The 14,093-nt window shown below is 44.1% G+C and overlaps 1 protein-coding gene across 3 annotated transcripts in view; it reads right to left on the minus strand.

Annotated features, from left to right (window-relative positions):
- LOC126163112 (uncharacterized) overlaps positions 1-14,093 on the minus strand; it is a 78,710-nt gene that overhangs the window by 14,682 nt on the left and 49,935 nt on the right. The window contains exons 5-6 of one of the 3 annotated variants that reach the window (XR_007535160.1): positions 13,462-13,617; positions 315-491 (exon numbers count right to left, since the gene is read on the minus strand). Coding sequence is in view for 1 of the 3 variants with exons in the window: in XM_049920035.1 (XP_049775992.1) it covers positions 13,462-13,617 (156 nt within the window). In the remaining 2 variants the exon portion in view is untranslated. Of the gene's footprint in view, positions 1-264; positions 492-13,461; positions 13,618-14,093 lie in introns of all 3 variants that reach the window. The other 2 variants (XR_007535161.1, XM_049920035.1) reach the window with 2 other exon arrangements.

Below are 14,093 nucleotides of genomic sequence, written 5' to 3' on the forward strand. Positions count from 1 at the left end.
AAATTGGTTTTTGGTTTTGAAATTTTACTGAGTGAGGCCATATTTCTAAATTTCTATTGCTGTTTAGAGTTTTATGACTATTTTAAGGGGAACATACATGTCTCGCTGGACTCGAAAAGGAATAAATGATTCCATAAATTTATTTCTCATGACGTCCTGTGAGACATATGTCCCATTTAAAATAATTTTTTAAATAGAGATTAGCATCTTAATTCAAAACAATTTCAAGACAATAAGCCAGTTACAGTTTTGTCAACTGCTCACCATCTGAAAGAGATAAGATTTGCCACAAGACAAAATAGAGATGGTACAACCTCTGCTATATCCTGCTCTGCATACGTAGCAGAGTACACAGTTGTAATGGGAGCTGTAGATTGGTTTGACCACCAGAGAGAAAGATACACTACTGGTAGCAGGTCACTCAAATTGTGGCATTGTCTTTCTCATTTTCTTTTGGATGTTGCAACGGTAAACCGTTTCATCCTGTGGAACTGTAATAATGGAGGAAAAGACAAGCAGTCATCAGAAACAAACCACGAGTTTGTGGAGTTTTCTGTTTCATATCAAAATAAGGGATATAAAAAAAAATTATAGCACCAAATAAAATGTGTAAACATTTAGACACAAATATGAACAAAAGGCACAAATAGAAATTCTCTACACACACTGGCCACACGGCAAAAACAACTAAACTAATTTAAAACTATATGCACAAATCTGTATATTTCTAGCAAACAGTGGAAAAAAGATAATAAATACCTTTACTGAACTTATCTATTGCAGATAGGAAAAGAATTTCATAACACTAGCAAAACACAAGGCATAAAATGCACAACAGAAACAATTAAGTGATATCTCACACTTTACTGCCCAACAATGAGCCTGTGAATCAGTTAAATAAATTTGTATGTGAGGCACATGTCTCACCAGTCCCAAAAGGGGTTAAAATGTGTGCACTATATTTGTTGTTGTTGTTGTTGTTGTTGTTGTTGTTGTTGTTGTCGTCTTCAGTCCTGAGACTGGTTTGATGCAGCTCTCCATGCTACTCTACCCTGTGCAAGCTGCTTCATCTCCCAGTACCTACTGCAACTTACATCCTTCTGAATCTGCTTAGTGTATTCATCTCTTTGTCTCCCTCTACGATTTTTACCCACCGCGCTTCCCTCCAGTATTAATTTGGTGATCCCTTGGTGCCTCAGAATGTGTCCTACCAGTCGATCCCTTCTTCTAGTTAAGTTGTGTCAAAAGTTCCTCTTCTCCCCAATTCTACTCTGTACCTCAACTGTGTGATCTACCCATCTAATCTTTAGCGTTCTTCTGTAGCACACATTTCTAAAGTTCTATTCTCTTCTTGTCCAAACTATTAATCATCCATATTTCACTTCCATACATGGCTACACTCCATACAAATACTTTCTGAAACGACTTCCTGACACTTAAATCTATACTTGATGTTAACAAATTTCTCTTCTTCAGAAACACTGTCTTTGCCATTGCCACTCTACATTTTATATCCTTCTACTTCGACCATCATCAGTTATTTTGCTCCCCAAACAGCAAAACTCTTTTACTACTTTAAGTGTCTCATTTCCTAATCTAATTCCCTCAGCATCACCCAATTTAATTCGACTACATTCCATTATCCTTGTTCTGCTTTTGTTCATGTTCATCTTATATCCACCTTTAAAGAGACTGTCCATTCTGTTCAACTGCTCTTCCAGATCCTTTGCTGTCTCTGACAGAATTCCAGTGTCATCCGCAAACCTCAAAGTTTTTATTTCTTCTCCATGGATTTTACTTCCTACTCTGAATTTTTCTTTTGTTTCCTTTACTGCTTGCCCAATATACAGATTGAATAACATCGGGGATAGGTTACAACCCTGTCTCACTCCCATGCCAACCACTGCTTTCCTTTCATGCCCCTCGACTCTTAAAACTGCAGTCTGGTTTCTGTAAAAATTGTAAATAGCCTTTCGCTCCCTGTATTTGACCCTTGCCACCTTCAAAATTTGAAAGAGAGTATTCCAGTCAACATTGTCAAAAGCTTTCTCAAAGTCTACAAATGCTAGAAACGTAGGTTTGCCTTTCCTTAATCTATCTTCTAAGTCGTAGGGTCAGTATTGCCTCACGTGTTCCACCATTTCTATGGAATCCAAACTGATCTTCCCCGAGGTCGGCTTCTACCAGTTTTTCCGTTTGTCTGTAAAGAATTCGTGTTAGTATTTTGCAGCCGTGACTTATTAAACTGATAGTTCGGTAATTTTCACACCTGTCAGCACCTGCTTTCTTATGGATTGGAATTATTTTATTCTTCTTGAAATCTGAGGGTATTTCGCCTGTCTGAAACATCGTGCTCACCAGATGGTAGAGTTTTGTCAGGACTGGCTCTCCCAAGGCTATCAGTAATTCTAATGGAATGGTGTCTACTCCCGGGGCCTTGTTTCGACTTAGGTCTTTCAGTGCTCTGTCAAACTCTTCACGCAGTATCTTATCTCCCATTTCATCTTCATCTATGTCCTCTTCCATTTCCATAATATTGTCCTCAAGTACATTGCCCTTGTATAGACCCTCTATATACTCCTTCCACCTTTCTGCTTTCCCTTCTTTGCTTATAACTGGGGTTCCATCTGAGCTCTTGATTTTCATACAAGTGGTTCTCTTTTCTCCGAAGGTCTCTCTAATTTTCCTGTAGGCAGTATCTATCTTGCCCCTAGCGATATATGCCTCTACATCCTTACATTTGCCCTCTAGCCATTCCTGCTTAGCCATTTTGCACTTCATGTCGATCTCATTTTTGAGACGTTTGTATTCCTTATTGCCTGCCTCATTTACTACGTTTTTATATTTTCTCTTTTCATCAATTAATCAATATATTTTCTGTTACCCAAGGGTTTCTACTAGCCCTCATCGTCTTACCTACTTGATCCTCTGCTGCCTTCACTGTTTCATCTCTCAAAGCTACCCATTCTTCTTCTGCTGTATTTCTTTCCCCTGTTCTTATCAATTGTTCCCTAATGCTCTCTCTGAAACTCTCTACAACCTCTAGTTCTTTCAGTTTATCCAGGTCCCATATCCTTAAATTCCCACCTTTTTGCAGTTTCTTCAGTTTTAATCTACAGTTCATAACCAATAGATTGTGGTCAGAGTCCACATCTGCCCCTGGAAATGTCTTACAATTTAAAACCTAGTTCCTAAATCTCTGTCTTACCATTATGTAATCTATCTGATACCTTCTAGCATCTCCAGGCTTCTACCATGTATGCAACCTTCTTTCATGATTCTTGAACCAAGTGTTAGCTATAATTAAGTTATGCTCTGTGCAAAATTCTACCAGACGCCTTCCTCTTTCATTTATTATCCCCAACCCATATTCACCTACTACATTCCCTTCCTATACTTATTGTTTGTAAATTACTTGTAACTTCTGAACTAACAGAAATCTTAAGGCTTTAGACTGCCAATGCTTTGTGTCTGACCACTGTCAACAGTAATAATAATAATAATAATAATAATAATAACAAACAATGGAAAATCCAGGATGGAATAATAATAATAATAATATAGATGAGTTTTGCTATTTGGGCAGTAAAATAACTGATGCTGGCCAAAGCAGAGTGGATATAAAATGTAGACTGGCAATGGCAGGAAAAGCATTTCTGAAGAAGAGAAATTTTTTAATACTGTATTTAGACATCTGTATTAGGAAGTCTTTTCTGAATTTATTTGTCTGGAGTACAGTTGTGTAGGGAAGTGAGATATGGACAATAAACAATTGAGACAAGAAGAGAACAGAAGCTTTTGACATGTAGTGCTCCTGAAGAATGCCGAAGACTGAATGCTGACAGGCACAATTAAAAGACATTTCCATAAAGCTTTCGGCCACATCCTTCATTAGCACAAAAGAAACACATAGCATTCATACTCACAAGCAAACACTGTCAGGCACACGACTGCCATCTCTGGCAGCTCGGGCCCTGGCATTCCGGCCAGAGGTGGCGGTTATGTATGCATAGGATGTGCTTATTTTTTTATATAAGTGTCTTTAAACTTGTCTGTCTGCAACTTAACACATCTTCGTTTCGGTAAGCAACAATCTAGCATTTTCTACATTGCTGATATTCCTACCTGGAGTTTCCACTGTTTGAAGACTGGATGGGTAGATTACGTAAACTATGAGGAGGCACTGAACAGAATAGGAGGAAAGAAATTTGTGGCATGACTTGACAAAAACAAGGCATTGGTTGAGAGGAAACTTTCTAAAACATCAAGGACTCACCAATTTAGTACTGGGGAAAAGTGTGGGGGTTAAAAATAATAGAGGGAGACCAAGAGATGAACACAGTAAGCAGGTTAAAACGGATGTAGGTTGCAGCACTTCTTCAGTGATGAAGAGACTCGCAAAGGATAGAGTAGCATGGAGAGCTGCATCAAACCATTTTTTGGACAGAAGACCACAACAGCATCAGACAGCAGCACCACAAACACCACCACCAGCAGCAGCAGCAGCAGCAGCTGCTTCATTATTGCTAACATTTGTAACCAGAACTACAGTCTTATGAAATAGTGATGGTTGGTTGGCTGGTTCAAAAGGGGAAGGAAAGGGACCAAACTGCGAGGTCATCGGTCCCTTGTTCCCAGTAGAACAATTAACCAAGGGAAAGAAGACATACGGCATAACAACAGGAGAAAGGAAGAACCAGAAGAATGACAGGACAAAACACACTTTTAAAAAAAACAGGGGATGGAATAAACAGGGAGAAGAGATTAAAAACAAGAAAGCAGATTACCATGGCTGGCTGACCGTGAGAATAAAAAGAAATAGCCAGCCACTCTGCAACACATTAAAACCTCCACCCTAAAAGCCCTACAGTGGAGGACATAGAGGGACAAAGGACATGCGCTAAAACTCAGATCAAATGACAAAACCCCCCCTCACAAATAAAACATAAAACTGAAGCTGCTGGTAATGCACTGTTGCCTAACACTGAAGATAGTGTGCTGGGATGGTTAAAAGTCCGCCGCAGAGCGGCTAAAAGTGGACAGTCCAGCAAGAGGTGGACGACTGTCATTTGGGAGCCACAGCAACACTGAGATGGGTCCTCGCAACAGAGGAAGTAACCATGAGGGAGCCACGTATGGCCAATGCGGAGCCAACAAAGGACAACTGATTCCTTGTGAGAAGCCCACAGGGAAGACTTCCACACATCCACAGTCTCCTTTAAGACATGCAGTTTGTTGTGCATACTGTTATGCCACTCAGTCTTCCAAAGCCGAAAAACCTAGCGGCGTAAGGCAGAATGCGTATCAGTTTCAGAGATGCCCATCTCCAGGAGCAGTTTTCATGTAACTTGTTTGGCCAGCCTGTCATCAAGTTCATTGCCTGGGATTCCAACATGTCCTGGGGTTCACACAAACACCACTGAACGACTGGACCATTCCAGGGCAGAGATGAACTCCTGGATGTTCGCTCTCAAAGGATGGCGAGGGTAGGACTGGTTGACAGCTCGTAAGCTGCTCAGGGAGTCAGAACAGAGAAGAAACGACTCAACATAACAGGAATGGATGTACTGAAGCGCACGAGATATGGCCACAAGCTGTGCAGTGAATACACTGCAGCCAATGGGCAAGGAATGCTGTTCAACATGGCCTCTGTGGACAGAGGCGAAGCCAACATTACCATCAGCCATCGAGTCATCTGTGTAAACAACTTCAGAGCCCCAGAACACGTCAAGAATCGAGAGGAAGTGACAGCGGAGAGTGGCAGGGTTAATGGAGTCCTTAGGGCCACGCATAAGGTCCAGATGAAGTTACGGCCGAGGTGTACACCATGGAGGTGTACATGAATGGATCTCAAGTAGAGGTGGTAAAGGGAAGGACTCCAGTTTGGAGAGAAGGGATCGCATGCGAACTGCAATCGTGAGCCCTGACCTGGGCCACCGATGTGGGAGATTAACTGCTGCGAGTGGGAAAAGGAGACGGTAATTTGGACAATCATTAGAACTACGAATGTGTGCAACATAACTGGCGAGCAGTTGTGCACGTTGAATCCACAATGGAGGGACTCCGGCTTCCACCAGGACACTGGTCACCGGACTTGTTCTAAAAGCTCCCATCTCTAGGCGAACACCACAGTGGTGCACTGGGTCAAGTAAACACAATGCTGAGGGCACCACCAAACTGAAAATCAGACTCCCATAGTCAAGGTGGGATTGAACAAGAGCTCTGTAGAGCTGCAACAGCGTAGAGCGATCTGCACCCCAGTTGGTGTTGCTCAGGCAGCAGAGAGCATTGAGGTACAGCACTTAAGCTGACGAAGGTGAGGTAGCCAAATCGATGAAGTGTCGAAAACCAGTCCTAAGAATCGATACATCTCCACTACGGTGAATTGATCATCATTAAGATAAAGTTTAGGGTCCGGATGAATGGTACGACACCAACAGAAGTGCTTGACACATGACTTCGCAGCTGAAAACTGCAAGCTGCGGGCTAGAGCACATGAAGGCGCCTTGTCAAAGGCTCCCTGTAGGCGCTGCTCAGCCACACCAGTACTGGAGGAGCAATATGAAATGCGGAAGTCATCCGCATACAGAGACGGGGAGACCGATGGCTCTACAGCTGCTGCTAGGCCATTAATGGCCACTAAAAATAGAGGTACACTCAATACAGAGCCCTGTGGAACGTCACTCTCCTGAATACGGGGGCAACTATGGGTTGCACCAACTTGGACACGGAAAGTAAGAAGCGACAGGAAGTTTTGGAGACCCCATTCATACAATGTGGCAAGGATATGATGTTGCCAGGTCATATTGTATGCTTTACGTAAGTCAAAAAAGACGGCAACCAAGTGTTGCCACCTCGAAAAGGCTGTTCAGATGGCAGACTCTGAGGACACAAGATTATCAGTGGTAGAGCGACCCTGGCGGAAGCCACACTGACATGGAGCCAGCAGGTCATATGACTCCAGGACTCAATCCAACCGCCGACATACCATATGTTCCAGCAGCTTACAAAGAATGTTGGTGAAGCTGATGGGCCAATAACTTTCCACATCAAGTGGGTTTTTACCGGGTTTGAGCACTGGAATGATGGTGCTCTCCTGCCATTGCGATGGAAAGGCACCATCGCACCAGATCCGGTTGAAGACGACGAGGAGATGTCGCTTGTAGTCAGATGAGAGATGTTTAATCATCTGACTGTGGATCCAATCCAGCTCAGGAGCTGTGTCAGGGCAATGTGCAAGGGCACTGAGGAGCTCCCACTCACAATGAGGAGCTGGGGCATTATAGGGTTCACTGTGGCGTGTAGTGGACGAGAGGAATTTCCTTTCCATCTGCCATTTGAGGGTGCAAAAGGCTGGGGGATAGTTCTCTGATGCAGAGGCTCAAGTATAGTGCTCAACAAAGTGCTCGGCAATCGCGTTTCCATCAGTAGAGAGCACATCATTGAAGTTAACACCAGGGACACCTGTTGCGGTTTGGTACTCAAAAAGACGTCTAATCTCCGTCCAGACTTGGGAAGGTGACAGATGGCACTCAATGGTTGACACATATCTCTCCCAACACTCCTATTTCCATCATTTTACAAGCAGGCGAACATGGGCATGGAGCTGCTCAAAGGCCTTTAGTGCTCTAGGGAAGGGTGCTGCGTATGTCACTGTTTAGCTGGCCGATGCTCTTTAATTGCCTCAGTGACTTCCAACAACCACCAAGGGACTGTCTTTCACTGGGGGCACCTCAAAGAATGAGGGATCGCATTTTCCGCCGCAGAAATTATCGTTGTAGTGACCTACTCAATCACAACATCAATGGCACCATGTGGGGGAGATTCAACGGTGATAGCAGAGGTGAAGGCTACTCAGTCTGCCTTGTTTAAAGTCCATCTGGGTAGGTGTCCACAGGCATGACACTGAGGGAGTGACAGGAAGATGGAGAAATGGTCACTACCACAAAGGTCGTCATGTGCTCTCCAGTGGATAGATGAGAGAAGTCCTGGGCTGCAAACCGATAAATCAATAGACGAGTAACTACCATGAGCCACACTGAAATGTGTGGTGGCCCCAGTATTTAAGAGGTGGAGGTCGAGTTGGGGCAGTAAATTTTTGACATCTCTGCCACGGCCAGTAAGCATGGTGCTACCCCACAAGGGATTATGGGTGTTAAAAACTCCCAAAAGTAGGAAAGGTTTAGGGGTTGATCAATTAGTACAGCCAATACGTTCAGGGGTACCACACCATCTGGAGGGAGATATATGTTGGAGACAGTTATTTCCTGCATTGGGTCATATCCTGACAGCCACAGCTTCAAGAGGAGTTTGAAGGGGCACAGGTTCACTGTATAGCGAGTTTGGGACATAAATGCAAACTTCACCTGACACTATTACATTCGCTATGGTTCTTGTAATATCCCAGGTAGCCACGAAGGGCAGGCGCCCGCATTGCCGGGAACCAGGTTTCCTGGAGGGCAATACAGAAAGCTCAACAGCTGCTGTAGCTCAGCCAGGTGGTGGAAGAAACTGCCACAATTCCGTTGGATGACATGATCATGAGACTGGGAAGGCATGAAACACTCAGTGAGGTAGCCTACACCTCAGGGTCACTTGCTACCACCAACTTATTTCCTGAACGGGCTATATCCATTGTGTCTGAGAGTCTGGCGAGATCTAGATCCTCACTGGACACCAGCACCTTCACCTCGTCCTCAGATGCAGAGCTTGTAGGCAGTGGTGGTGTGGGTGCCACCACAATTCCCTTGGTCTTGGGGGTCTTCTTTCTGGACTTCTCTTGGTGATCCTTGGGTTTCTCTGGCTGGGAGGGTTTCACTGATTCAGTCTCTGGGACAGAGGACGATCATGAAGCCCTACGACCAATTGCTTCTGGGCACCTCAGCCACTGACGGGTGTCATCTTTCCCATTATCAGAAACCTGGAAAGGGAGTGACTCAAGGAACCGCTTCCCAGTGAGAGGAGCCGAAGAAGACTTGCGCTTCTCTGGCTGAGAAGTGGGGACTGGTGTCCCCGATGCTTGGGGGACAGTGCTCGCGAGGTACGTGGAGAAAGAGCAACAGGGAGGGAAGTGGCCCCCACCATCAAAGGGGCAGGTGTAGACTGGAACTCGCGGAACTGATGTGGCTACAACTGTTCTCGTAGTGGTGGCATAAGAGAAGGTCATAGCCACAGGATGTAGGCGCTCAAATTTCCTCTTGGCCTCAATGTAGGTCTTTCGGTCCAGGGTCTTGTATTCCGTGTTTTCCTTTCTCGCTGTAAAATCCTGCAGTCTGGTGAGCAAGGGGAATGATGCTCTCCACAGTTGACACAGATGGGAGGCAGGGCACATGGAGTATTGAGATGGGATGGACATACACAATCTCGATATGTGATGCTGGAAGAACAGCCGAACTTCCAGCACTTAAAGCAGCGCATTGGGGAGGGATATATGGCTTGACATCACAGCAGTAGACCATCACCTTGACCTTCTTGGGTAATGTGTCACCCTCGAAGGCCAAGATGAAGGCACCAGTAGCAAACTGATTATCTCTCGGACCCCGATGGACGCACTGGACAAAATGAACTCCTCGCCACTCTAAGTTGGCGCACAGCTCATCGTCAGGCTGCAAAAGAAGGTCCCTGTGGAATATAATACCCTGGACCATGTTTAAGCTCTTATGAGGTGTGATGGTAACAGAAAAATCCCCCATCTTGTCAAACACGAGTAATGCCCATGACTGGGCAGAGAATGCCGTTTTTATCAAGACTGACCCTGATCGCATTTTGGACTAGCCCTCCACCTCCCCAAACTTGCCCTCTAAATGCTCTACAAAAAAGTGAGGCTTCATTGAGACAAAGGAGCCCCCATCAGCTCTCGCACATACAAGGTACTGGGGCACATAAGGTTTGCTGCCATCCTTAGCCTGGCATTCCTCCTATGGTGTGGCTAGGGAGGGGATCAATTTAGGACCATACTTCCTTGCATTGTACTGAGACTTGGAACAGTTAGAGACTGGTGGCATTTGATCACCAGCAAGTGACGACGTGCTACGCTTCATTGCACATCATCAGCCCCGATTCCACCCACTCCGATCAGGAGCCCTCCCAGCTGCAGCAAAGGTCACCTGGCAGGATGGCCATTGCTGCGAGTCCCAATGCTCCAGGATGATGGACATCTAACCCTTGGCATACGTGGGGAATTAACGGCACAGGCATCAGCAGAGCTATCCCTGTGTAATCAGGGGGCTACAACCAACAGGGTACATGGCGGCCCCACCACAACAGACTGGCTACCATGCTGGTTATGAGGTGCAAAGAATTCTTTGGTCATCATCGACGCAGAATTTGACACTGTGTAGTGGGTGAAGGAAAACATGCCCAGGAAGGTGTCCTCACTCAAGAGATGGTGGATGAGCGGGACTGCAATGTCACCATGAGGAAGTGGGCTAAAGATCTTAATGCACAGTGGACACGATGCGCACCCTTCCCCAATTGGCTTGCTATTCAGGAAAATTTTGAAAAATAGAGGTCAAACCCTACAGGGGACCATCAAACAAAGGCCGAAAGGTGTGAGACTCCTTTTAGTTGCCTCTTACGACAGGCAGGAATACCTCAGCCTATTCTAACCCCAGGGCCCACAGGGGGAAATAGTGATGATAACTATCATCATAAAAAAATAATTTAGTTTCATGACCAAATCAGAATCCAACTATTTTGCTTTTATCCCTCAGAAAATTTCGTTTTACCCCTCAGAAGGTAATAACCCTCAGGTTGCGAACCACTGCCCTAAAGTGAATGACATTTTCATATGGGAACAAGGTCTTCTATCCTACTTTGCGCAGATAAAACACAGTTTATGATAACTCCCACTGGCCGTAACCCGGAGACTGGGGAAACAACAGACTGTTCTGCAGGTCAATAACAGCAGAGTTCACGATGTGAATGGCTAACCAAAAAGTAAGTCCAGAGCAAAGAAAATTCATCCTTTGCATATAAAACATTGCAAGGAGTAATCCAATCACAAATGTAGTACATGCAAGATAAAAATTCTACTGCTCAATGGCTTGTAACTAAAGGCTTCAAAGACAAGTAAGGGACTGATGGCTGGTGTGTCAGGTCGCTGTATTTGCAGGCAGTCTCATGTCATGTCATGTCAGTGGACGGCTCCACGTGACATGCTGTGGATGCGCCTTCTACAGGAGCAAGCAGCCACTGTTAATTGTAAGTAGTTCGAGTATCTCTGGCCGTTCTCCATAAGGATACTCAGACTGGGTGGGGAATGTGAATCAATGTCTGATACTAAACAGAGAAAATGCCAAATTATGTACTGTGAAACAAATTCAAATATTTGCCAAGCACAAGCTACAATTTACAGCCGATCACAATTTCTTACTCAATACAAAAGAGATCGATTGTAAAATATTATAATGGCTAAGAAACTTCACAGACACTGCTTCATCAAATGAACTGTTCCAAATATCCATGTTTTATTACCGAATGCCATGGAACTCAATATACAGGGCTATTACAAATGATTGAAGCGATTTCATTCTCTGTAGCTCCATTCATTGACATATGGTCACGACACACTACAGATACGTAGAAAAACTCATAAAGTTTTGTTCGGCTGAAGCCGCACTTCAGGTTCCTGCCGCCAGAGTGCTCGAGAGCGCAGTGAGACAAAATGGCGACAGGAGCCGAGAAAGCGTATGTCGTGCTTGAAATGCACTCACATCAGTCAGTCATAACAGTGCAACGACACTTCAGGACGAAATTCAACAAAGATCCACCAACTGCTAACTCCATTCGGCGATGGTATGCGCAGTTTAAAGCTTCTGGATGCCTCTGTAAGGGGAAATCAACAGGTCGGCCTGCAGTGAGCGAAGAAACGGTTGAACGCGTGCGGGCAAGTTTCACGCGTAGCCCACGGAAGTCGACGAATAAAGCAAGCAGGGAGCTAAACGTACCACAGCCGACGGTTTGGAAAATCTTACGGAAAAGGCTAAAGCAGAAGCCTTACCGTTTACAATTGCTACAAGCCCTGACACCCGATGACAAAGTCAAACGCTTTGAATTTTCGGCACAGTTGCAACATCTCATGGAAGAGGATGCGTTCAGTGCGAAACTTGTTTTCAGTGATGAAGCAACATTTTTTCTTAATGGTGAAGTGAACAGACACAATGGGCGAATCTGGGCCGTAGAGAATCCTCACGCATTCGTGCAGCAAATTCGCAATTCACCAAAAGTTAACGTGTTTTGTGCAATCTCACGGTTTAAAGTTTACGGCCCATTTTTCTTCTGCGAAAAAAACGTTACAGGACACGTGTATCTGGACATGCTGGAAAATTGGCTCATGCCACAACTGGAGGCCAACAGCACCGACTTCATCTTTCAACAGGATGGTGCTCCACCGCACTTCCATCATGATGTTCGGCATTTCTTAAACAGGAGATTGGAAAACCGATGGATCGGTCGTGGTGGAGATCATGATCAGCAATTCATGTCATGGCCTCCACGCTCTCCCGACTTAACCCCATACGATTTCTTTCTGTGAGGTTTTGTGAAAGATTCAGTGTTTAAACCTCCTCTACCAAGAAACGTGCCAGAACTGCGAGATCGCATCAATGATGCTTTCGAACTCATTGATGGGGACATGCTGCGCCGAGTGTGGGAGGAACTTTATTATCGGCCTGATGTCTGCCGAATCACTAAAGGGGCACATATCGAACATTTGTGAATGCCTAAAAAAACTTTGAGTTTTTGTATATGTGTGCAAAGCATTGTGAAAATATCTCAAATAATAAAGTTATTGTAGAGCCGTGAAATCGCTTCAATCATTTGTAATAACCCTGTACTTAAGTCAACCAATCAGAGTTACATATCAGTATCAATAATTTCACCTTACAAAGCTAGAATTAATTTAATATTGAAACCAAATTACTGTCAACTGTGTACAATTTCATATTATCCACTTGTACTCAAAAATGTTAACTGGTGATATCTTTTCAAGACATAAGCCAAAGATAAAAAATAGGAAACTGGTTGAAACATTGTTACCAGACAACACAGCTATTCGCCTGATGTCGTAAGATGATTTCATCAAAGGAATTTGCTGAGAAAGCTTGGATTTCCCTATACTAATGATAATTATGATATTTCTGACAATGACCTTTGCAATATTTTGGTATATGTTAACTGCCACTGCAGTGGACTTTTGCCCCTTTCTGTTCTATGATGAATTCTTTACAACCGGATAAGAGTTCCCATTTACGTTTATCAAAGGCACCATCATTACAAACGCTCCTCAACATGACTAAACAGTCAAAGAGTACATTTATTCTGAACACACATCTACACCACATCAGTGATCACATGAAGTATGGAATTTTCAGTATGAACACTGGAAAGTCCTTGTTACACACACACACACACACACACACACACACACACACAAGTAAACTGTGTTTGAAAACAATGTACCTGGAGCTGGTCCGCACTTTGTGGCTGATTGTGAGAAAGGCAAACGCAATGCCGCCACAACGCAATACATGAGCGGAAGATCCTTAGGCATGTGCCACACTTGAAATTCTCAGCAGGCACTTCATTTTCTGGCTCTTCATTTACTGCATTCAATCTCTGTCAAGTCAGAGAAACAGTCATTAGCAAGTGTCCAAAATGATGATTAGTCTAAATACTATTTATGACCTAAAATTTTGGAAAAAGCAAATATAAGTTATTCTCTGAAACATATTTTATTCATATAATAGAGGGAAAAATTCCACGTGGGAAAAATATATATCTAAAACAAAGATGTGTGACTTACCAAACGAAAGTGCTGGCACGTCGATAGACACACAAACATACGCACAAAATTCTAGCTTTCGCAACCAACGGCTGCTTCGTCAGGAAAGAGGGAAGGAGAGGGAAAGATGAAAGGATGTGGGTTTTAAGGGAGAGGGTAAGGAGTCATTCCAATCCCGGGAGCGGAAAGACTTACCTTAGAGGGAAAAAAGGACGGATATACACTCGCACACACACACATATCCATCCACACGTATACAGACACAAGCAGACATAACAGAGGCAAAGAGTTTGGGCCCAAACTCTTTATG

The sequence above is a fragment of the Schistocerca cancellata genome, chromosome 2 (assembly GCF_023864275.1).
Source record: "Schistocerca cancellata isolate TAMUIC-IGC-003103 chromosome 2, iqSchCanc2.1, whole genome shotgun sequence".
In the NCBI taxonomy this organism is placed as follows: Eukaryota; Metazoa; Arthropoda; class Insecta; order Orthoptera; family Acrididae; genus Schistocerca; species Schistocerca cancellata.